The following is a 22622-nucleotide window of genomic DNA, read 5'->3' on the forward strand; positions in this document are numbered from 1 at the left end:
GTCCTTCCTCTTCACGTGTGTTTGTGCGTTTCCGCGCAACGGACAACCAACAACGGAATTGCCATTCATTGATGATCAGCAGCAACCAGCGAAGAACAAAGTGTGTGTGTGTGTGGGTGTGTGTGTGTGTGCTGGGTGCTGGGTGCTGCTTGCAAGGTGACAGGTGGCAGGAAAGAACTTGAGACGGGGATCGTCTATCAGCCATCATCATGAGGTGGATGTCACAGCGGTGGGCACCACTTGTGCTGGGGTGGCTGATCGCAGTGACGAGCCTGATGCTGCTGGCGCAGGTGTTCACCACCAGCGACCTGTCCAGTGTGGAGCGACAACGGCTACGCACGCCTCGCCAGGTCCCCTCCGATGCCAATCACGCTCACGCACACGAAAACCGACACGGCCAGGCCGGCCTGTCTCAACGGCAGGGATCGCGTGGGAATGTGGACGGCCTACAACATAGGGCGCAGCTTCTGGGAGAAGAAGACGACGACGACGACATCGACGACTTTAAGCCTCAACAACAAGCATGGAAGAAACAAGCGCCGCGTACTGACCCTGGGGCGGCCAATCCAGGTGTGTCTGTGTGTTTGTGAGAGAGAGTGTGTGTGCGTGTGTGTGCGCGTGTGTGTGTGTATGTGTGTATGTGGGTGTGTTTGCGCGTGTGCGTGTGTACGTGTGTGTGCCACAACACTGCCATTACCCCTGCTGCATTACCTACACCGCCAGTGGTGATGATGCTTGTTTTGCTTTCAACGCGCAATGGCGGCTTCGGAGTGTTTACGTCTCCGTGTAGATTATGCGTGTGAGAAGACTACCACGCCGTTGCCGAGCGCTTTTATTACACCCACCCATTCATCATCGCTGTGTTAATGCCCCATCGCTTGCGTGCCCGCGTGCACATGTGCTCTGCACACACTGAGCAGACGATGATGCCGTGTCCTCCACATCAACAACGGCGGGCACATCATCTGTTGCACAGCCGGTGCTCCGGCACCAGCGTCCGCCGCCTGACACGGACGACGATGACGATGCTGCTGGCAATACGAAAGCGCAGGACAGCGCAGGGGATGGAGATGGTGGTGGTGGTGGCAAGCCAGACGGCTTGGATCGGCCCGGTGTGCGTGCTGCAGGCCACAACACAGACATTGATGACGATGCCGTTGGTGATGACGCCACAAAGGTTTCAGAACGTATGCGTAGGCATCGGCAGCAGAGGCACGGGCGGCTCATCGATGACGATGACGACCTCGTTGAAAAGCAGCCGGTCAAGAAGGCAGCAGGGCCAAACGGCCCAGGAGAAAGGCGGAAAGACGCGCAGTTTGCACAACACCCAGAGGCACCCGTCGACAAGCCACACCGGCAACAGGAGCAGCAGCTTAAGCAACAAGAGCAACAGGAACAGGAACAGGAGCAGGTGACACCGTGGTCCCAGCGCGAAGAGTTTCAGAGGTTGGCACGGGCAAGACAGATTGCCGGCCAGGAGGGCGCGGCACAAGGTGGTGGCGGTGGCGGCGGCGGCGGTGGTGATGGTGGTGGGAAACGGAAGGCAGCAGCACCCAAGAAGACACCCCCACCACTGCCCAAGGTGCGTCCCCTTGATATCAGCAGAGGCGATGAAGCAGGGTTGACGTGGTCGCTGCAGTGGCAGCAGGAGGTGCGGCCGCTTCAGTCCTCAGCTGCACTCTTGACAAATGCAAGCAGCAACAGTATGGCGACGACAGACACCACGGTGCGTACGTGTGTATATGTGTGTGTGTGCATTTGTGTATGTGAGCGCGCGTGCGTGTGTATATGTGTGTGTGTGCATTTGTGTATGTGAGCGCGCGTGCGTGTGTATATGTGTGTGTGTGTGCATTTGTATATGTGAGCGTGTGCGTGTGTGTATGTGCATGCGTGCACTCTCGTGTGTGTGTGTGCGGAAGTGACGATTATGTGGGGATTTGTACGTGCCCACAGACGCTTTTTCCTTCACTCACATCCCGTCCACATATTTACGAATCCATACACCATACATGCACCACCACGCTATCCACTGTGGCAGGTGGAAAAGATGCAAGCACGTGTGGACTTCTCTGATATGACGCGTGGTTGGCATCCCAAGAACCTCAACCCCGACACCGCCCCCGTTTCACGTGCCAAGCCGCTAGAAGTACGTGTGGTGGTGGTGGTGGTGGTTGTCGTGTGCATTCGATGGGCGTTGTTGTTTTGTTTTGTTTCGGCAAGTGTCTTGCATGCGTGTGTGTACGCGTGTACATGCGTGCGTGTGAGAGTCGTGGTGCTCGAGGTGTAGATGTGTTCACCTTGTGCTCGGCAACGGCTGCGTATCCAGCGCTCACCCCCAGTGTCTTCCGTTGCTCTTCGTCTGCTTTCCAGGTGATTCTCATGCCCCACACGCACGTCGACCCAGGTCCTTGACGCGCCCCTTGAGCGCATGCCTGCATGTGTGCGTGTTGCGCGTAGGCCTTGTTGCGTTGATCACCCACTCGTCGCCGCGCTTTGCATCTGATAGCTCTGTTGCATACACACGTGCGCGCACATACACAACCACAACCACAAATGAACACAAACACTATGGAAGTCATCAAACAACACTCACACCCACATACACACATGCATACACGCACACAGGTTGGATTCGCACATTTGATGACTACTACCAGAAGCAGACAAAGGCCATCCTGGACACGGTGACGGATTTCTTGGCCGCTCGTCCATTTCGCAAGTTTATTTGGGCAGAGATCAGTTTTCTGCAGGCCTGGTGGCATGATGCAACACCTGACCGCCGGCGAACCTTCAGGAACCTCGTGCGGCGTGGACAGATGGAGATTGTCACAGGAGGTGCGTGAATGCGTGCACATGTACATGCATGCATGCATGCATGCGTGCGTGTGTGTGTGGTCTACAACTTGCAGTGTGCGCCTGTGTAATTACAACCCGTGCACGCAACCTGCACATGACTGTGCTTGTGATAGCAGCGCCATTGTTCCACGTCATCCTCACACTTGCTCTCTCTGTGCGTGAATGCAAATGTATGGCTACACGTGGTCGTGCGCATATGTGTGGCCGCGCGCATGTGTGTGTGTGTGTGCATGTTTGCGTTGGAACGACGCCAGGGTGGGTGATGACGGAGGAGGCGTGCTCGCACTATTTCTCAATGGTGGATCAACTCATTGAGGGCCAGATCTGGGTCAACGAAACATTTGGTGCGTGCACCTGTGTGTGCATGAAAATGCGTGTGTACGTGTTTGTGCTTGTACGCCTGACTGGAATTGCTCCATGTGTTTGGAGAGGAGAGGAGAGGGAGGACCTGGACACGCACTCGTGCAGTTGAGTTTACCAGGGCGCGTTAGAGACAGTAGCCACCACTGTGCTTGGAACCTTCACTTTTTGTCATTTTTCAAGCAGCCCCTTATCACCACATCAACCGCCCACAACACTCTGCACCTCTGTTCCTCACGAAACACACACACACACCACAATCACCCTTCAAATTGGTAACATCAACAGGCGTCGTGCCTGCGACTGGCTGGTCAGTTGATCCGTTTGGACACACGCCCACCATGGCGTTTATCAACAGCAAGGCCGGATTGAAGGTTTGGCGCACTCCTTTCCAGCACCTTCGAATGCACATCTGGCGACCCACGTAGTTTTGCACGCAAATCCCATGTATGTACACCCACAAGCTCACATGTTTGCGCACTCGTTTGCGTGTGTGTGCTTTGTGCTCGTGTGTGTGTATGCATGTGTGCTTGTGTGCTTGTGCACTTTGTGTGTACGTGTGTGTGTGTTTTGTTAAATCTACGCTGCAGGGCATGGTGATTGATCGCATTCACTGGCGTCTAAAGCAGCAGATGCAACAGCGCAACGAACTCGTCTTCCGGTGCGATACTGTCTCTTGTGTCGCCCTTCTGTGTGTGTATGTGTGTGTATGTGTGTGTGTATGTGTGTGTGTGTGTGGCTATTTTGGTTCGGAACCTGCAATGAGGTTTGTTCGTCGCGTGTTTATTCATTGAATAACCGTGGTGTCTGCCGCGAATTGAACGTTTGACGTCAGGTGGCAGCAAGATTGGGATACAACGGCAAACACGGCTGTGCTGACACACACGCTTCCATTCTACCTGTATGACGTTCACTACACGTGCGGTGAGTGCTGTGATTCATGCAATGCTGTTTTGCACAGCTCATTCACTACCATTGTCGCAATCTTGCTCCCTCTCCTTGCACACACTTGTGTATGTGTGTATGTGCGTGTTTTGAGAGGGGTGGAAAACAAGGAATGAGAAAAAAGAAATAGCACCCCCCCCACACCTACTCCCACACCCACACCCACGCCCACACCCACACGCACACACACACACACACACACACACACACACACACACACACACACACTGTCATTCCTTTGCTCTTGTCGTGTTTGTGTGCGTGATGCCAGGCCCCGACTATGCCGTGTGCTGCCAGCTCGACTTTGGGTTGGCGTATTTCAAGAAGAAGCTGACACCGCAGTGCGCCGAGTTTGGTGCAAAGGTCAGTTGCCAGTGCAAGCGTAACCTGATACGCACAAGTATGCATGTGTGCGTATCTGTGCGTATGTGTGTGTGTGTGTGTGTGCAGCTGCATACATGCACAGCGGTTTCTTCTTGCATATACGTACAACTTTTTCTGCATGTACACCGCCACCATTGCCGTGCGTGTTGCTCAACCATCCATCGTCCCATGCAGACAACGGTTCGCCCGATCATCCCCGGGTATGAACAGAACGCGGCGCTGCAACTCATCGAACAGTACAGGTGATGGCGATGGTCGCTGTTTAGTGCGCCGTGGTGGCGGCACACACTCGCAAGTGAATTGTTCCACTTTGCGTCTCATGCAGTGCCAGCATGGGGTGTGCTGAAACGATATGTACACGATGTGAACCATATACACATACATGTCCTCACACCAACTCACTCATTTACTCTCACATGCATACATACGCATACACACATGCACACATACATGCACACATGCACACACGCATATACACACGTTCAAACGCACAACCACACATATGTTGCAGAAAACAAGCGCTGCTGTTCAAGAACAACGTTGTGCTGCACCCGATTGGCGGTGATTTCCGCTACACGTCGCACCAGGAGATTGCAGCCCAGCTCGACAGCTACACACGCATCATGAAATACGTGCGTGCACGTGTGCGTGCGTGCGTGCGTGCATGCGTGCATGCGTGCCTTGCATCTGTTGTCGTACATGTACATCGTGCGTCTTGCGCGTGGTTGTGCCTTTGCTTGTGTGCTTGTGGTAGTGTGTGTGTGGTTGTGGTTGTGGTTTGTCCTGCATGTGCTGATCGCTTCTCACCGACAACTCTGGCCCTTGTGTGTCCATGCGCATTCATGTGTTTATCCTGACACCTGCACCTTTAATCCCTCGCTCTCTCCCGCGCTCTGTCTGTCTGTCTGTCTGTCTGTCTGTCTGTCTGTGCAGATCAACTCACAGCCGGAATTGAATGTCAACGTTCGCTTTGGCACCCTTCGTGACTATTTCAACGCCATCGAAGACAAGGCGACACCAACAACGTACGACCAAACATCCACTGCCGCCGCTCACAGATGCGCTTACGATACTTGTGCTCATCCCGTCCATGATCTGAACACTTGTGATCTCAGACACAGCGCTTCATATCTGCTGCGTTTGATTGCACTCACCACAATGTGCCCTCGCGTGCTCACTGCACACCATGCGCCGTCACCATACATCACCACCACGATCATCAGTTACCCAACGCTGACTGGGCACTTCATGCCTTACAGCGATCGCCGCGACCACTACTGGACAGGCACGTGCATACGTGTGGACACTTGCACGCTTGTTGTGCTCTTTGATTGGCCCACCACTGCTCTTTGAATGGCTTCCAACACGGCTTGCTCTCACACGCACGCGAGTGCACGTCCGCAACATCAACATGCTCGCAACACCCAACAACCGCCACCCCCTCATGCAGGGTTTTACACGACGCGCACATACCTCAAGCGCCTGTCTCGGGAGCTGGAAAGGATTCTGAAGAGCACGGAAGTGCTGCACGCGCTTGCACTTGCAAAGGTAGGGTTGTGTATGTGTGTGTGTGGCCGGGGGGGGGAGCTTTTGAGTGACATGCATTTGTTTGCTGCCACATGTGGATAGTGGGCGAGCGCCTTTCATGTAGCGTACAGCTGCACTCATCTTGCCACACACATCACATATGCACGTCACAAACTTTCTCGCACATGTTGATGCCCATGCGCACATCCACCCACACATACACGCACTTAACGGCACTCTGTCACAATTCTCACGCTCTTGCCCACACCCACACACTCGCACTCGCGCAACTTTGTGTTTACCAGCTGCATTATCCACCGCACGCGTGTGATGACTGCGGACAATTTCTCACACGCGCCCGGCGGGAGCTTGGCATCTTGCAGCACCACGATGGTGAGCATGGCTGTTGCTGTGTTTGTGCATTGGGAATGTTCATGCATTGGAATGTGTGTCTCCTGCGCTGCTTTGGTGTGTCGGGGAAGGGGTTGTCTGTGCTGGGTCTTGTTGTGGACACTGGGTGTCTTTCTACGCACACCCTGTTTCGGTGGTTCACCTCATTCGATTGCTTTGCTTCGCTCGTGGCATGCATGACACTTGTGCTCCTGCTGAACACGTTTCGCGTGATGCAACCCGCTTGCACCCGCCTGTTCTCCTGGTGTTGTATTGTGGTGGCGTGTTTGTGTTGCACGTTGTGGTTAACAGCCATCACTGGAACGGCGAAGATCAAAGTGGTCAACGACTACGTTCGGCGTCTCAAGATTGCTGTCAATGGGCTGCTGGTGTGTTTGTTTGCGCTGATGCTTCATGAGGCATGTTTGTGTGCTCAGCTTGGATTGTTTCCGGCTACAGTCAGCAGCGTGTTTCCGCAAGCAACGCACCTCGCTTGGTGTGGAACGCACGTTCCCGAGTGCACATGTACACACACACATGCACACACACACAAACACCCACACCCACACACACACACACACACACACACACACACACATGCAGGATGTTGCGTCGAGCAGCCTGGCGTCACTTGTTGGATTGGCAGCAGTGGATGTGACGTCTGTGCAGCGCATGCTTGATCTCGCGTATGCCATCACAGATGATGTACTCGCACCAGACGCGAGGTGCGGAACGGAGCCCCTGTTGTTGTTGTTGTTTTTGTTGTTGTTGTTGTTGTTGTTGTTGTTGTTGTTGTTGTTGTTGTTGTTGTTGTTGTTGTTGTTGTTGTTGTTGTTGTTGTTGTTGTTGTTGATTTAAGTTGTTGTTGGTAGCGGTGGTGGTGGTGTTGTTGTTGTTGTTGATTTAAGTTGTTGTTGGTAGCGGTGGTGGTGTTGTTGTTGTTTAAGTTGCTGTTGTTGTTGTTTTAAGTTTAAGTTGTTGTTGTCGCGGTTTTGGGGGACACGCGATTTCTACAATTCACCGCGTGCTGTTTCACCTCACACCAAGGCTTCATTCACCCCTTTTCCTACTGTTTGTCTGCTCCCCCGTGTTTGCTCGTCCAGCTCTGTGCTGTCCATTCCCAACACGAGTTTGCAGCCGTTTTCGGGGCCCCTCCGCATCTTCGTCAGCTCTCCCCACGTTCAACTCAAATCACGTACGCTTTTGACCAACGTTTGCTTGCTCGTTTGTTGCTGGTGTGGCGTGTGCGTGTGCTTGTGCTTGTGCGTGTGCGTGTGTGCGTGTGTGTGTGTGTGTGTGTGTGTGTGTGTGCGTGTGTTCACCTCCCTCAACCACATTCCCACCTCTTCAATGGCCACCCATCAATGATGCGTATGAATGGCTCATGCGTGCACCTCCATGATACTTTGCAGAGGATGATATCCCGGTTCCGCAGCAGCTAATGCCTGTGTTTGACAGCGACGGTCTTCCAGTGAAGGATATTTTTGCCCTCTGGTTCACTGTCACCGTCGCGCCACTGTCCGTGGTCTCTCTTCAGGTGTGGCGTGAATGCACGTACATGCCAGTATTTGGTGCTGTTGCATGGCTTGTTCCTCGTGTACTTGCCTCATATGCCCTTTCTTATCTTTGACACACACATATGTACACATGCATTCGTGTACCGACTCACGTACTCACGCCAATACACGTGCAAGTACACGTGTGCATTCACACACACACACTCTCTCTCTCTCTCACTCTCTCACACACACTCACACACTCACACACACACACTCTCAACACACACACACTCACACATACACATATGCACACGCCGTCAGCTCCACGCCACACCGACAGCGCAGCAGCCACCAGTGCCAACAATCCAAATTGCTCACCGCGACGGGGCAAAACCATCCGCCAGGCTTGCGGAGGAGCAGGGTTTGGGCACTTTCAGCGTTGAAGCGTTTGACCCACAGGACGACGTTGTAGTTCGTTCTGGCGACGTTGAAGTGTCGTGTGACGCGCAAACCGGGTATCTCAAGTCCATCACAGCTGGTGGAAACACCGTACACGCTGGCATTTCGTTTGATATCTACACTTCCAGGTGCGCATTTCATGCGTGCATGTGCTCGCGCGTTGTTGTTCTGCTGCCACTCTTTGTTTTCTGTGTCCACGTCCAAACGAGCGCTTCAATCTTGCACGCATATACTTGCAGTTGCACACTTGCACTCACTCGCATTCATGTCACTTGTATTTCAATCAAATGCTGTACACGTGCGCCCAATGCCTCATGTCTCCTCCTCCCCGCCTACTTTTTCTTCTTCTGCTGTTTGCTCTTGTCGTCTCTGTTTGCGTTGCCTTTGAAGGACCGGCAAGGACGATCACAGCGGCGCATATCTGTTCATGCCAGACGGGCCTGCAAAGCCTTATCAGACCTTCAATGGCACTGTTATCCACGTGATCAAGGTGTGAATGACTGCAGCTGTGTGGCGTGTATGCACACATCCACATGGTGCCGCTCTCCCTGTGTGTGTGTGCGTGTGTGCGTGTCAATCGCGCATCGAGACATGCGACTTGTAACATGAGAGAACCCTGGTGCTGTACATCTTCAACGCCCGTCGTGACACTGAATGTGCATTGTAACGGGGGGTTTCCTATGTATGCTTCAAATCAGGGCCCATTTGTGTCAGAGGTACAAGTCCAAACCACGCATTTCCGCCACACCCTTCGTCTCTTCAACCAGGATGTAAGTACAAGAACTGCAACCGGGTTTGCGTGTGTGTGTGTGTGTGTGTGTGTGTGCGTGTGTGTGTGTGTGCGTGCGTGTGTGTGTGTGTGTGTGTGTGTGTGTGCGTGCGTGTGTGTGTATTTGTTTCCGCATGCCAACGTGGCACGTGCATCTGCGCGCGAAGCTTGTCGCTCGTGTTGTGTTTCTCTGCTAAGTGAAAGCGAATTTTGGCGCCACCGTCACGACCACCACTTCCACCGCACCGCCTCTACCACTGCAACATCACACTCCTCTCGGACTCGTGCAGGTTGGGTTTGGACCCGCTGTTGAAATTGAAAACACGATTGACATGTCAGTGAAGCATGAAACGACCGTGCGGCGAAGGGTGAAGGTTCGTGGATCTTGCCGCTTGCCTGCACACCTGATTGCGAACGTGTCCCGTGTCACATCCCATCACGTCACATGCGTGTTCTACTTGTCGTTGTTGCTAATGTGCTTTCGTTTCAGCTGTTTCAGTTGATACGTGTGCATTCACACACTGTACTGTTGCATTTCAATTTCGCACAAGAATCCCATGTCACTCACAGGCGGCTGTCGGTTTGCTTCTTGCCGGCGCGCGTGGATGTTTATGTTGTTAGCGTGCGGTCAAGGCAGAGGAAGGAAAGGCACCACCAAAGAAAAAGTTTGAGTTTGTGGAGAAAACATCCACTGTCATGAAGGCCTATCTCCAGGAAGCCGATCTCGTGATGAGAGTCAAGGTAGGATTGGTTCTGCTGAATGGTGTCGGTTGGTGTTGTCAGTGTTGATGATGCACTTGTGCGGAGGTGCGTTCGCACGCATGTGTGCGTGAGTTTGTATGTGCATACATGTGTGCGTGAATTTGTATGTGCATACATGTGCGCATGTGAGTGCGTTTGCGGTCCAATGTCGTTGAGCTTTCAGCATACACGCGCATCATCTTTGTCCTCAAAGCTGTCGTGACGCCCTGTTGTGCTGCTGTTGGTCACTTGTACTTTCACCAGACCGACATCGCCGCGGGCACCGACGCGTTCTTTGATCTCAACGGCTTCCAAGTATGTGGTGATCTTGGGCAGTCATGCTTTATGTGTGTGTGTGTGTGTGCGTGTCTGTGTGTGCGTGTGTGTGTGCGTGTGCGTGTGTGTGTGTGTGTCCATGGGCAAACACCGACAACGACGTGCCATCTCGGCCTCCTCCCTCCCCTTTCTACTGTATTTGCAACAACCCAACCGTCCATTCAACAGTCCAGCCAATCATCCAACCCCTCATTCAACCAACTCGCCACGTTGCGTGCTCAGGTGACTCGAAAAGTGCGACGGGAGGATGTGGGCATCAACGGGCAGTACATGCCAGCAACACTGCTTGCGTTCGTGCAAGACAGCACCCGCCGTCTGACTCTGCACACAAACACGGCACTTGGCATGGCCTCGCTCGCAGAGGTAAGCTATCCTTCCAATCTTCCTGCCGATTTCGGCACTCAACAGGGAAAGAGCGCGTGTTATGACGTCTTGCACTTCACTGCGGCTGCACAACTACCGGTGTTCACACAACCGACATGAACGCGCACACACACACATACATCCACACACATGAATTACGCGTTCCTTGTTTCAGGGACAACTGGAGGCGATGGTTGGCCGGACACACTCGCGCGATGACAACCTTGGTCTTGGGGAAGGCATTGCTGCGGACCACATCACAACATCCAAAGTGTGTTTGTTTGTTCGTGCATGTGTGTGTGTGTGATTGAGTTGGGTTTTTGTTTGCTTGACTGCGATTGCCTTGCATATGCTTGGTCTGTGCATTGGGCGTTTCGCGCATTTGAATCAATCACTCTCAACGCACGCACGCACGCACGCATGCACGCACACGCACACGCACATACATCCACGCACACACACACACGCGCGCGCGCGCGTGTCTGCAGTTTGTGCTGCATCTGGAAGCCATCCGCCCTTCGTCCAGCGCTGTGCAAAGGGATCACGTGCCCTCGCCGTCCCTGCAGGCACACACCATATCAGATAGGCTCAACTTTGCTCCGATGCTGTGTGTGCTGAAGCAGCAGCACGAGGAGCAGCAGCACCAAGCGCAGTTGTCGCCAGTGGCTTTGGTACGATGCGAGATGCTGCTGTAGTGCAGGAGAGGCGCGACAGTCCCGATGATGGCCATCCTCACCATCACAATTACAACCACCCTGTCTTCACATGGCTTGTGTGTGTCAGCATCCGTCGTAATCCACAACGCTCGTGCTTGCCTCCTCCTAATCACCGTGTGTCGTTCCCATGCCATCTTCCACCGTACACAGCCCGCCATGTCCCCCGATATGCACCTGGTTCAGCTTCGGTCCATCGTTGGGGCTCACCCGCCACACGCCAGCCGCTCTCGCACGCTTCTTGTGTTGCACCGCCGTCGCATCGCGTGCTTGCAGGCACGCTCCTGTTTGGGCAACACAGATGCTGGCACACCAGCGGATTTGGAGGTACGCGGTGTGTGTGTGTGTGTGTGTGTGTGTGTGTGTGTGTGTGTGTGTGTGTGTGTGTGTGTGTTGGTGTTGGTGTTTTGTTGGGGTGCTGTGGGCTGTCGCCACGGCTGTGATCCCAACAGCAGCCAGGCTTGAATGCTGGTTTATTCGTTGCGTTGCGTGTTCGATCACTGTGTGGGACGTGTGACGCTGCGCAGCCGTGATAAACTATTTGCAGTGCCCATTTGCTGCTGACAACCACCCAACTGTTCTCTTTGCTACTTGCTGGCATCCCCTTGATAGGTTGATCTCTCGCCGTTTCTTGGAATGTTTTCTGCGTCATCGTTCGAGGTACACGTGCATTCGTTGTATGCCGCAGTCGAAGTGTTCTGCTGCTTGACAGCACAGCTGCATAACCCAGTTGACACTTGCGTGTTGGTAGCGCACACACGCAGACACTGGAACCACGTCGTCGATTTTACACGCACAAACACACTCACACACACAAACACACTCACACACACGCACACACGTACACACACTCACGCACTCTCGAACACACTCACACACACACACTCGAACCCTTTTTCACATGCCACCGCACATGCACTCGTTGGCAGGAAACATCCCTGACTGGCGTCATGCCACGCGAGCGGAGCAGCGATAGCGCCAATCGCATCCAGCTGCCGCAGATGGACATGGCGTCTATTGTCGTCCATAGTCACGACCAGCGGTGAACACTCGACTGGTGAGCGCGCGCGCGTGTGTGCGCTTGTTATGTTGTTGTGCTGCCAATTGTTGATGGGTAGCTGATGATGTGAGATAATGTTACATTCCGCATTGCATGCAAGCAATCGTGGGCGAAGAACGCAATTCGCGTCATCATGTACCACGTGGATGTGACGTTATTCGATCGAGGTGTTGTGTTGTGCGTGTTACTTTACTACGTTAGCCATATCGAATACAGATAGACAGTGAACAAGCGAGCATCCGAGCGAGGCGAGAACCAGTACCACAAACGCACGCGTGTGTGTCGTACCACATACACACACAGACACAGACACAGACACGGACACGGAAAAAGCAACAGACACGGACACAGACAGAGACACACAGACACAAACACAGACACACATTGCATCAAACATATCTATTCTCAAACGCAATCCTAGCGAATGGAGCGAACAATAACGTAGACGAGTGCAGAGATGGCGCCACTGCAGGGGAGAGTGATGATCCACGTGAGCACAACGTTTCGCAGAAGTTTCCAGTCAACAGCGTTGGGGTCGCCGTCAGCCAAGCCAACACCGGCAACACACCCGATGAGAACAGCGGTGCTGGATATGGGTAGGCCAATCAGGGTTGCACACAGGATGCTCACGCTGGCACCATACTGCGCCGCAAACGCCTTGGACAGCGTCAGCTTTGTGATGTTGGAGCCAACCGTCTCCATGACCCGGTACCCGTACATGAGCAGGCCCGTGACAATTGCAACGCCACCCACAATGTTCAGCATAACCGGCAGGGACGTGTCCAGGCTGTCTGGGGCCACGAGATCAGCAATGACTCCATATGGGCCCACTGCGTTGGCGACGTCGTTGCCTCCGTGTGCGAAGGAAACGGTGCACGCGCTGACAAGCGTGAGCGGCGCAAAGTACGCCTCTGCCGCGCCGTAGAAGCGCACGTGGTGGTGGAAGTCCGGGCTTGGGGTGCGCATGTCAATGGAGACGGGCGACACACTCCTGCGCATGTCAAAAGCATCAGGGCTCCAGCGTCGCCCTCTGTCACCCCGGCTGCGGCGACGACCACGCTCACGCTCTCCCGTCGTGCTCGCGTCATGAACCGCCACATCAATCACACGCGCGTTGGGATCAATGCCGCCAATAAAGTGCATCTTCTTCCGAAACTGCTGCTGTGCTTGCGCATGCTCTTCGCATCGCGCCTCTAGCACCGCCGTCAGCTTGCGCACTTCCTCGTCCTCCGCGCTCACTTCACCGCCGCCCACACCTCTTTCGTCGGCGTTCGGTTGCGTCGCGGCGTGGGCACCGAACGTCGTTGTTGTGCGGGTAGACCCGACTTCGCCAATGCTGGTGTTGTCAAGAGTCACTGCTGTCGGCGTCGTTGGGGGTGTTGGTGTTGGTGTTGGTGTGATTCGTGGAGGCACAGCAGTGGGTCGCTGCCGCTTCTTGTCAGCACCAGCTGCGACAGCGCTGCTTGCTGTGCTGGTGTTCAGGAGGTGAAACGGGCGCTGCGACGTGGAGGTTGACACGGCATGCCCAGACACGGACACGGATGCCGCGCCCACGAAGGCATGGGCCGATGGCGGGCGATGAATGCCAATGGGCAGTGGCGTTGGATCTGCTGTGGCTCCGCCGAGCGAGACTGTGCGTGCAGGGAATCCAATGGCAGCGTGTTGCGACCTGGAATCAGCGCGACCAACGGCCTCGGGGCCAAGCAATCGCCGCCGCATGCTGGCAATGTCGGAGGTGCGGGTGATGGTGCGATCAGAGCCCACGCTTTTCCACAACAGGCGCGATGGCCAGTCCGACGCCGTTGTCGGTGTCGTTGTTGCAGTTGTCACGGATGCGACGGCTGGTGACGTCGTGTCATCCTCCTTCATGTCTGTGGCTACACCTGTCGCGTGTGGCGTCGGTTGCATGACAGAAGATGGTACCGCCGCTCTATTTGGTTTTGCTACTGCTGTTGCGGTTGTTGTTGTTGCCGGTACTGGTCTGCGCTGCGGTGGCGTTACGCTGTGCATGATCTTTGGTTTGCTGAACGACGTTTCTCTGAGCTTGGATGTGGACACGGTACCCCTTATTCGTCGTTCCGTGCGCTCCACCACGGTTGTTGCGCGCCTGGGGTGGTCGGCGTGTGTTGCCCTCTCCACGCGCGCTCTATCCTCTGGTGTGGGCGGCGAGCGAGCACCCGCACTCACGTGGATATGACGTTCACCTTCGCGACGCAAACATGCGCTCTCATCACGACCACCACCGGCATCGTCGCCGCCAGCAACAGTGTTGGTGCGGCCTCGAGTATCTGCTTCTGCAGTTGCGTCGACTGGCATCAAGGGTTCACGCTCAGCAGCTGTTGCATGCACGCTTTGTGGAACCCCTCTGCTGCTATTGTTGTTGTCCCGGCTGTCGCTGCTTCTTCTTTGCTGACTGCTTGTGCTGTAGGAGAGGGGTGATGGCGGACTGGCTGCACCATCACATGTGCCGCTCTTCCTGCCGCTGAATGATGCGCTTCTTGCTCGAGTCCGGGACTCGCTCCCTGGACTGCTGCTGCTACTGCTGCTACTGCTACTGCTCCTTTTTCGACCATTGTCACTGTCGCTGCCGTCGTCGTCGTCGTTGCTGCTGCTGCTGCTGACACTGGCACTTCTCTCGCTCCCTCTACTGATGTGGCTCGCGCTTCTTCCTCGGTGCTGACTGTCATCATCCTCCTCTTCCATCTCGCCGCTCACCTCAAGCAGCTTTCGCAAGAGCACGTGAGGGCTACGTCTGTGTCGGCGCCGTCTGCTCGCTGCCCGCTGCTCGTACATGCTGCGCGTGGTCTCAACGGTCAGGCCGCCCTGTGTCTGTACTCTGCCACCATTCAGCTTCTGATCTTTGTCAGAAGCGCAACCTGTGCCGTCTTCTCCTCTGTCTTCGTTACTGGCGCCGTACCCGTTTTCATCGTAGTCACCATTGTCACGCGTTCGTGTGCGGCCGCGCTGCTCGCGCCGTGCAATTGTGTCTGCCGCTGTTTCCAGTTTGGCGGTGGTCGGCGTGCGCAACTCCGCCAGCAGAGGGTGGTTGCTCATGGCGTCTGTGGACACGCTTGTGTTGAGGGTGTCGGACGAATCAGGCGTGATGCCGGCGCGGAACCGCCACTCGTGCTCACCGTCGTCTTCTACATCATCATCCTCGTCCTCGTCCCTGTTGGCTTCTGCTCCTTCATGCGCCTGATTCTTTGCCTGCAGCTGTTGCTCACCGGCCCCACATTGACCATTGTCGTCCGTTTCGTCTGTATGCGCCCTGCCTTCACGTTTCTCCTCGTACGTGTGCAATTCCTGGAACTCGATGCGATAGCGGTGGAGGTTGCGGGCAACCCAGGGCACGAGGAGGTAGCGGCCGATGGCGTATGCCAGGGCGGCTGTGATGACGATGGCCGGGAAGAAGACACGCAGGAAGGCATCGCGAGGGCTGAGGTGGGACGGGCGAAGCAGCTCGGGCCCGCTGACCAGGATGAACACAACGTCGGTGACAAGCGTCACGGCCAGCAGCAGTGGTAGGGCGTGGCGGGCGCGACGCACGTGCGCGGGCTTCTCCATGACGAAGACCTTGACGAGGAGGTAGATGACTGCGGAGATGATACCGCCGAGGATTGGGGACGTGAACCACCCGGCAGCAACACCTCCGATCGCGGTACCGCTGAGGTTGTTGGCCTTTCCTTGCACGATGACGAAGGCAATGACAGCGCCGACGATGGCGTGGGTGGTGCTGACGGGCAGGGCAAAGCAGGTGGCGGTGAGGACCCAGATGAACGTGCCTGCGGCGGCGGCGAACATGCCTGCGGCAAAGAGCTCTTCATCACCGCCAAAGTCCTCGAGGGAGATGAACTTGGACTGGATGAAGTCGACAACGTTTGCGCCGATGAGGCTGGCGCCCGCAAGCTCAAAGATGGCGGCGATGATGACGGCGGTGCGGTACGTGAATGCGCCCGTGCCAACGCCCGTGCCAAAGGCATTGCCCACGTCGTTTGCACCCGTGGCCCATAGCATCAAGAACGACACCACTGCGCCCACCGAGGCAAGGAACACGGCAAACCCAGACGCCATGGCAGTGAGAGGTGTGACGGTGTGTATAGGAGGAAGGGAAGTAAGGGTCAGCTCGAGCTCCGAGTGACGGTGACGGTGATGGTGGCACGCAGGAACCACCACATCAAGCTCACGAGCGAGAGAAGTGTTGTGGTGTGGGGGGTTGGCACGTTGCGTGAGTGTTTGTGTGTGTGTGTGGCGAAGCAACAACAGCAACAACAACGTGTTGGTGATTTTCGTGTGTTTGGGGATTTTCGTGTGTGCTTGCATGCAACCAAAACCTGCTTGTTGTTGTTGTTGTGTGTGGATGTGTGTGTGTGTGTGTGTGTGTGTGCTTTGTCTCTTGCCAGTTCATGTGCGCGGGGATGGTTGTATTGTTGTTGGAGTTGTTGCTGGGATCCGTTAGGAAGCAAGGTGAGCACGCAAGGCAAGAAGAGGCAGCAAGCGCTTGTTGCTGTTGGCGTTGTTGCAAGGTTGGACGCATGTGTGTGACGCAAAGAGCAGCAGCACAAGAGGGCACAAGGCGCAAATGCTGCCTGCGTCAGTGTGGTGTGCAAGACGAAAGGAAGGAAGGAAGGAAGGAAGGAAGGAAGGAAGGAAGGAAGGAAGGGGGGGGGAAGGAAGGAAGGAAGGAAGGAAGGAAGGAAGGAAGGAAGGAAGGAAGGAAGGAAGGAAGGAAGGAAGGAAGACACAAAAAGGAGCAGACGATGTCAAACACAACGAGCAAGCAAGCAAGCAAGCAAGCAGGGAAGTGCGCTTGTGATTATGGTTGTTTGTGTGGGTTGCGCTCATGGTTCAATCATGTGTAACAATAACGAAAAGAAACAAAAAACACAAAACAAATGGGGTAGATGCGTCCCAGATGCGCATCTGCGTTGGCTGCAGGCGCTCAGGTGCGCTTGGTTGATGGGGGCTTTGGCTTGGCGGCGTAGTAGTCCGCCGGGTCGATGATGGCCGCGCCGCCATAGTGGTTGACGAGCCACAGCTGGTGGATCTCAAGCGCCATGAAGCGGAACTGGTGTGAGCCACCAGGGCTCCAGTCTAAACGCGGTGGTGGTGGTGGTAGTGGTAGCGGTGGAGGTGGAGGTGATGGTGGGAGGGGTGAGAGAGACAAAATGTGAGAAACAAGAAAGGCACAAAGAACAGTGTGGTGTGAATAGAAGCACCGAGAGTGGGAGAGAGTGCATCGTAAACAAGCAAGGTGGCACACACGCACGCACACAGACAAAGAGGCGAGCACGCAGACACGCAGTGACAGGCAGGCAGAGAGACAAAGAGACAGAGTGAAGAGACAGAAAAGAGAGACAGACACAGACACAGACACACAGATACAGGCACACGCCACGCACACGCACACACACACAGACACACACAGACACACAGACACACACACAGGCACGTACAGAACAAACAAAAGCACTCACTCTTCATCTCAGGGTGACGGCTGAACATGGCCTCCTTGGCAAAAGGCTCCTCGGCCGAGGAAACGTTGTACACGCGTCCCATGAATGTCAGACGACCACAGGTCGGGTCCTGTGTTCACGCACAGCCAAAGCAAGAACACAAGGTATGAGGCGGACGCATGTGCAGTTCAAAAGCACACACACCCCACAACACAAGAGGCACACACAAACACAACAACACACACACACACACATTCGACAAACAAAACACACACACACACAACAACAACAACAACAACAACAACAACAACAACAACAACAACAACAACAACACACACAAACCATACCTCTGGGTCCAAAGCGCAAGTGCCGGTGTCCTCCTGGGTGACGGTGAGGGAGCAGCGGGGATCGGCCTGGAGATCATGCACAGAGGCGTCCAGCGGAGAAGCGTAGAAGTAGATGTGGCCCGACGCGTTGTTGACGGGGCCGTCGGAGAAGGAGAAGATGTTGCCAAAGGGGTAGGAGAACTGGCGGCTGTTGGTGGCCATCACGCCATACGTGGTGTTGTGCACCAGCCAGCGCGCAAACGAGGCAGCATCACCATCATCCCTGACAGCGGCCTTCACAAACCGAGCCGTCTGTACATTCTCTGCCTGGCAGCCCGCCGCCATCAAGCATGCCACAGCGGCAAGCACAGCAACAGCAGCAACACGCATCTTCGTTTGCTTTTCTTGGCTTCTTCTTTTGGAGCAGTCGTATGGATGGTTCGATCTGGCTGCTGACTGGGGGACAACAAGAAGACGTGTGCGTGTCGTGGAAAAATGACAAAGTTCTTCATCAATTTTCGACAAGGACAACACAGAAGAAGAGAAAGCAGAGCAGAACAACTTCCTTCTTGCTTGTTGCTTGCTTGCTTGTTGCTTGACCGTTCACTGATGCACCGAGCGTCATGCCGGTGTTGATTGATGTGAGTGGGACGTTGTTGGTTGGCGATGTACCGACGGCTGGTGCTGTGGAAGCACTTCAGCGCCTGAGGGAAGCGGGCGTGCCTTTTCGCATCATCACAAACACATCCAAGGAGTCGCGACAAGCGATTGTGGACCGCCTCCGCAAACACAATTTCGATGTACGAGACGAGGGTCAGTCACATCACGCTGCAACATCGTGTGCGAGAGTGTGTGCGTGTGCATGCACTTGCGTGTGCGTGTGTGCATGCACTTGCGTGTGTGCGTGTGTGCGTGTGTGCGTGTGTGCGTGTGTGCGTGTGTGCGTGTGTGCGTGTGTGCGTGTGTGCGTGTGTGCGTGTGTGCGTGTGTGCGTGTGTGCTGCAATGTGGGGCGCAGTAGCGCAACGACTCAAATGCCTTCCATTCATGTTGTACATCTGTGATTTGATGCCCATTTTCGTTCACACAGAGGTGTTCACGGCGTTGTCAGCAACACGGAGGCTCATTCTCAGCCGGAACCTGAGGCAAGACAGATTGAATTAGCTCACATCTGCACACATGCAAGTGAAGTGCCAACAAGCATGCAACTTGCCTTGTTGCGTACTCGGGCCACCACAATGCTCATGGTCTTTCACACAACACACACACACACACATGCACAGGTGTGCGTTCTTGCTGCGGGATTCGGTCATGCAAGACTTTGAAGATGTTGAGCAGTCCAATCCAAACGCCGTCGTTGTTGGGCTGGCCCCGGAGAAGTTTGATTACGCCCACATGAACGCAGCGTTTCACATCCTCTTCCAGGGCGGAACACTGATCGCCATCAACAAAAGCAGGTGGGCTCTTGCATTTGTGGAGAGATGAATGTGACAACCGAAGGACGTGGCCGGATACGACCATCCGCGTTGATGTCAATGCATGGATGCATGCGTGCATGTGTTCGTACTTGGTTGCAAACGGCGCGTCCTCGCTTCCTCGACATGTGGCATGAGCTCAAGCATCCTTGTTTCTCGACCAATTCATCACAAATGCACACGCGCACTTGCAATGTGCAGGTACTACAAGACCGAGCATGGCAACGACCTTGCTGCTGGCAGCGTGGTGGCGGCACTCGAGTATGCGTCAGGGAAGGAGGCCACCATTGTTGGCAAGCCATCCCCAGACTTCTTCAAACTCGCTCTCGGTGAGGCGCACAAGCCATAGCCTGGGGCATGAGAAGAGGTGGTGCGATGAGTGTGCGCAACATCACCATTGCTGTGCGACCAGAGAGGATTAGCGAAAGGCAGGTTGCGGAGGTGTAACAGCCCTGTGTTTGTGTGTGCGTTCTTGTTGGAACGTCAATGATGTCAGGATGAACCACCCATTACATTGTGTGTGCATGTGTGTTGGTGGGCACTTGCGACATCAGATGACCTCGGGTCCTCAGCAGCAGATACATTCATGATTGGAGACGTAGGTGGAGAAGGCAGACATTGATGCATCTGTGTGTGTCCACCATGCGTGTGTGTTTGTTGCGTGCTGTGAGTGTGTGAATGCGCTCTGTTGCAACATCTCATATGCATGCTGGCACAGTGAATGCACGCTCACACGAGTCGGATTTGTGCGCGCACTCATGCCGTCAGGACATCAACGATGATGTTGCCGGCGCACAACGCGTCGGGTGTCGTGGTGTGCTCGTCCAAACAGGTTTGTCCGTTATGTGCGTGTGATTGTGTGCGTGTGTGTGACTGTGTGTGCGTGCGTGTGTGTATTTGCGCGCACAACAGCCGTGACGCTTTACACCCTCTGTCGAATCGCCATGCTCAACGCTGCAGGGAAGTACACGGCACACGTGTTGGAGCAAAGTGGCGTGCAACCTGATGTGATTGCGCCCACGTTTGCAGACTTTGTGGACCGGTTTCTTGGTGGAGAGTTTGCACAGTGATGCTGTGGTGTGTGTATGTGTGTGTCGTGGTCGGCTATAAGTGGCTGGCTGATTCGTGTTTCGATTCAGATGCAGACGTAACGATAAACGAACAGCAGAAGTAGCAACACAAGCAAACATACACACACACACACACACACACATCGGAAAGATGGCAAGAGGGCATCAGAACAAGCCACTCGCCACAAGCACACTGCCCAAACAGTGTGCGGGGAACCGCGTGCGTGTTAGAACGGGGGCTCAACAGGGCCCGAGACGCCAACAACAGTCTCAATCTCCTTCATGACGCGAAGACACTTCTCGCCCTGGTACGGGAGAGCAACAACCTGCGCCGTCACAGGAAGACCTTCGCTGCCAAGGCACGACTTGATGATCTGGAGAGGGGGAGGGAGGATATGCGTGTATGAGAGAGACAGCTTGAATGTGCAGGTATGTGTGTGTGTGTGTGTGTGTGTGTGTGTGTGTGTGTGTGTGTGCGTGTGCGTGCGTGCGTGTGTGCGTGTGCGTGCGTGCGTGTGTGCGTACGTGTGTGCGTGCGTGCGTGTGTGTATGTAAAGGGAGGATAGCAGCAGAGCGGCACCTTGGTGTCAAGCATGTCGCGGCGGCGGTAGTGGTTGAGCTTCGAGTCGTCATCCATCTAAAGGGAAGGCGGGGAAGTGAAGTCGAACGAGCGGATAGGTACGACACGTCAGCGTTGGAGAGCGTTTGTGCGAAGATTGTGTGATGCATTGGGCGAGGGAGGAGCTGTCTCAAAACACACGGGCACGGTCTCACACACAGAAACACAAAAACACAAAAACACAGAAACACACACACACACACACAGACACACACACAGCCGCTCTGCTTACGGTCACGTGGGTGACGGGGACGACACCAGCGGGCATGTTCAGCAGGTTGAAGATGAATGTTGGCCACACAGTCGGCGTCAGCTCACTGCAGGTGCCCTGTGATCAACACGGTCGTGTATGTGTGCGTGTTGTAAGTGTGAACGACAGCGTCGAGAGGACAGTGTCTGCTTGACAGACTAACAGAAAGACAGAACCACTGACACGCAGACACACAAACAACCCCCCCCCCAACACACACATACAAGACAGACCTGTCTGCCTGCAGGCATGACGCTGGAGACGCACACGAGGGCGTCGAGACGGGCGCTCTCCCAGCGGCGCAGGAACGCAGCGCGCTCTTCCTTGGCAGCGAGGTGGTGCTGCCACAGCTCGTACACCTGCCACCCGTGAGAGCGGTGGGATGTGAACGCATTACATTGTGTGCATGTGTGCGCATGTGTGCATGTGTGCAATGATGATGAGGGAGAAGTAAGTACAGATGTTCAAGGCGTGAGTGCATACCGTCTTGCGCCCGGTCATGCTGAGCACGTCCGTCACTCTGCAATTCGTGCGGTGGGCGGCATGTGCAGGGACAGTAGCGGTGAACACAATGCAGGCGACAGCGTGACATGTCAACATACGAGACAGGGTGACGAACACGGGCACAGACCCACAGGCATACATCCACAGATGCACGCACTTGTTTGTTGGGAGGAAGCGTGCGAGGGAATGGACAAACTGGGGCGCGCGCACGATGCGAATCAGCGACTGGATGCGCTTGTCAACGTCCTGTATGCAAGCGAAGGCGGTGGGTGGCCAGTGAAGAACGGAAGGGGGGAGGAACGCACGAAAGGTGTGTTGTGTGAGGGAAAAAGGCGTGATGGAGGAAGAAGCAAGCGCCAGCGAGGCACTTGAAGGGGCAGTCGTAGAAAGGCAAACAAGACCACACAGAGACAGGCACACAAACAGAGACACACGCACCTGGTTCTCAAGCTCCTTCAGCACGGTGTCACCTCCATCGCCAGAGACAATGCTGTGTGTTTCGACGGGAGGCGTTTGCGTGCGTG

At 55.0% G+C, this 22622-nt stretch overlaps 5 protein-coding genes across 5 annotated transcripts in view; 2 read left to right on the top strand and 3 right to left on the bottom strand.

Annotated features, from left to right (window-relative positions):
• Positions 1-84: 84 nt before the first annotated feature.
• On the top strand, positions 85-12638 carry PTSG_03147 (uncharacterized protein). The gene is made up of 32 exons (XM_004995678.1): positions 85-570; positions 921-1726; positions 2039-2146; positions 2371-2404; positions 2626-2835; positions 3111-3200; positions 3505-3590; positions 3807-3877; positions 4052-4140; positions 4433-4524; positions 4720-4787; positions 5057-5177; positions 5479-5570; positions 5769-5830; positions 5996-6093; positions 6378-6465; positions 6775-6851; positions 7066-7187; positions 7566-7657; positions 7875-7999; positions 8283-8548; positions 8811-8910; positions 9119-9190; positions 9480-9563; positions 9811-9930; positions 10195-10245; positions 10489-10629; positions 10805-10900; positions 11118-11300; positions 11496-11669; positions 11955-12002; positions 12272-12638. The coding sequence occupies exons 1-32, from the start codon at positions 210-212 to the stop codon at positions 12386-12388; spliced, it is 4344 nt and encodes a 1447-aa protein (XP_004995735.1). The 5' UTR covers positions 85-209; the 3' UTR covers positions 12389-12638.
• Positions 12639-12727: 89 nt separating this feature from the next.
• Positions 12728-16638, bottom strand: PTSG_03148 (Pho4 family protein). Its single transcript, XM_004995679.1, has one exon. It carries the CDS (start codon positions 16471-16473, stop codon positions 12820-12822), a length of 3654 nt encoding a protein of 1217 aa, XP_004995736.1. The 5' UTR covers positions 16474-16638; the 3' UTR covers positions 12728-12819.
• Positions 16639-17341: 703 nt separating this feature from the next.
• PTSG_03149 (uncharacterized protein) lies at positions 17342-18571 on the bottom strand (the record flags this gene model as incomplete). The annotated part of the gene is made up of 3 exons (XM_004995680.1): positions 17342-17493; positions 17877-17985; positions 18203-18571. 3 exons carry the CDS (start codon positions 18569-18571, stop codon positions 17342-17344), a joined length of 630 nt encoding a protein of 209 aa, XP_004995737.1.
• Positions 18572-18693: 122 nt separating this feature from the next.
• Positions 18694-20831, top strand: PTSG_03150 (uncharacterized protein). Its single transcript, XM_004995681.1, has 7 exons — positions 18694-18994; positions 19271-19325; positions 19464-19637; positions 19857-19984; positions 20210-20253; positions 20424-20487; positions 20616-20831. The coding sequence occupies exons 1-7, from the start codon at positions 18805-18807 to the stop codon at positions 20723-20725; spliced, it is 765 nt and encodes a 254-aa protein (XP_004995738.1). The 5' UTR covers positions 18694-18804; the 3' UTR covers positions 20726-20831.
• Positions 20832-20952: 121 nt separating this feature from the next.
• PTSG_03151 (uncharacterized protein) overlaps positions 20953-22622 on the bottom strand; it is a gene marked incomplete at both ends in the record, with an annotated part of 1982 nt that continues 312 nt past the window's right edge. The window contains 7 exons of the mRNA XM_004995682.1: positions 20953-21099; positions 21306-21362; positions 21577-21672; positions 21828-21953; positions 22078-22114; positions 22256-22344; positions 22537-22588. Of these exons, the coding sequence (XP_004995739.1) occupies positions 20953-21099; positions 21306-21362; positions 21577-21672; positions 21828-21953; positions 22078-22114; positions 22256-22344; positions 22537-22588 (604 nt within the window). The remainder of the gene's footprint in view (positions 21100-21305; positions 21363-21576; positions 21673-21827; positions 21954-22077; positions 22115-22255; positions 22345-22536; positions 22589-22622) is intronic.

This window comes from Salpingoeca rosetta (assembly GCF_000188695.1).
Source record: "Salpingoeca rosetta unplaced genomic scaffold supercont1.7, whole genome shotgun sequence".
Classification (NCBI taxonomy): domain Eukaryota; class Choanoflagellata; order Craspedida; family Salpingoecidae; genus Salpingoeca; species Salpingoeca rosetta.

Excerpts from the sequence above, each read along its gene's own strand:
- PTSG_03147 (XM_004995678.1), top strand. The coding sequence starts at position 210 with ATGAGGTGGATGTCACAGCGGTGGGCACCACTTGTGCTGGGGTGGCTG. Across the intron at positions 5,571-5,768 it reads GACAAGGCGACACCAACAAC|TTACCCAACGCTGACTGGGC; the intron begins GTACGACCAAAC and ends CACGATCATCAG. Across the intron at positions 8,549-8,810 it reads TTTGATATCTACACTTCCAG|GACCGGCAAGGACGATCACA; the intron begins GTGCGCATTTCA and ends TTGCCTTTGAAG.
- PTSG_03148 (XM_004995679.1), bottom strand. The coding sequence starts at position 16,473 with ATGGCGTCTGGGTTTGCCGTGTTCCTTGCCTCGGTGGGCGCAGTGGTG.
- PTSG_03150 (XM_004995681.1), top strand. The coding sequence starts at position 18,805 with ATGCCGGTGTTGATTGATGTGAGTGGGACGTTGTTGGTTGGCGATGTA. Across the intron at positions 19,638-19,856 it reads ATCGCCATCAACAAAAGCAG|GTACTACAAGACCGAGCATG; the intron begins GTGGGCTCTTGC and ends TGCAATGTGCAG. Across the intron at positions 19,985-20,209 it reads CTTCTTCAAACTCGCTCTCG|ATGACCTCGGGTCCTCAGCA; the intron begins GTGAGGCGCACA and ends TTGCGACATCAG.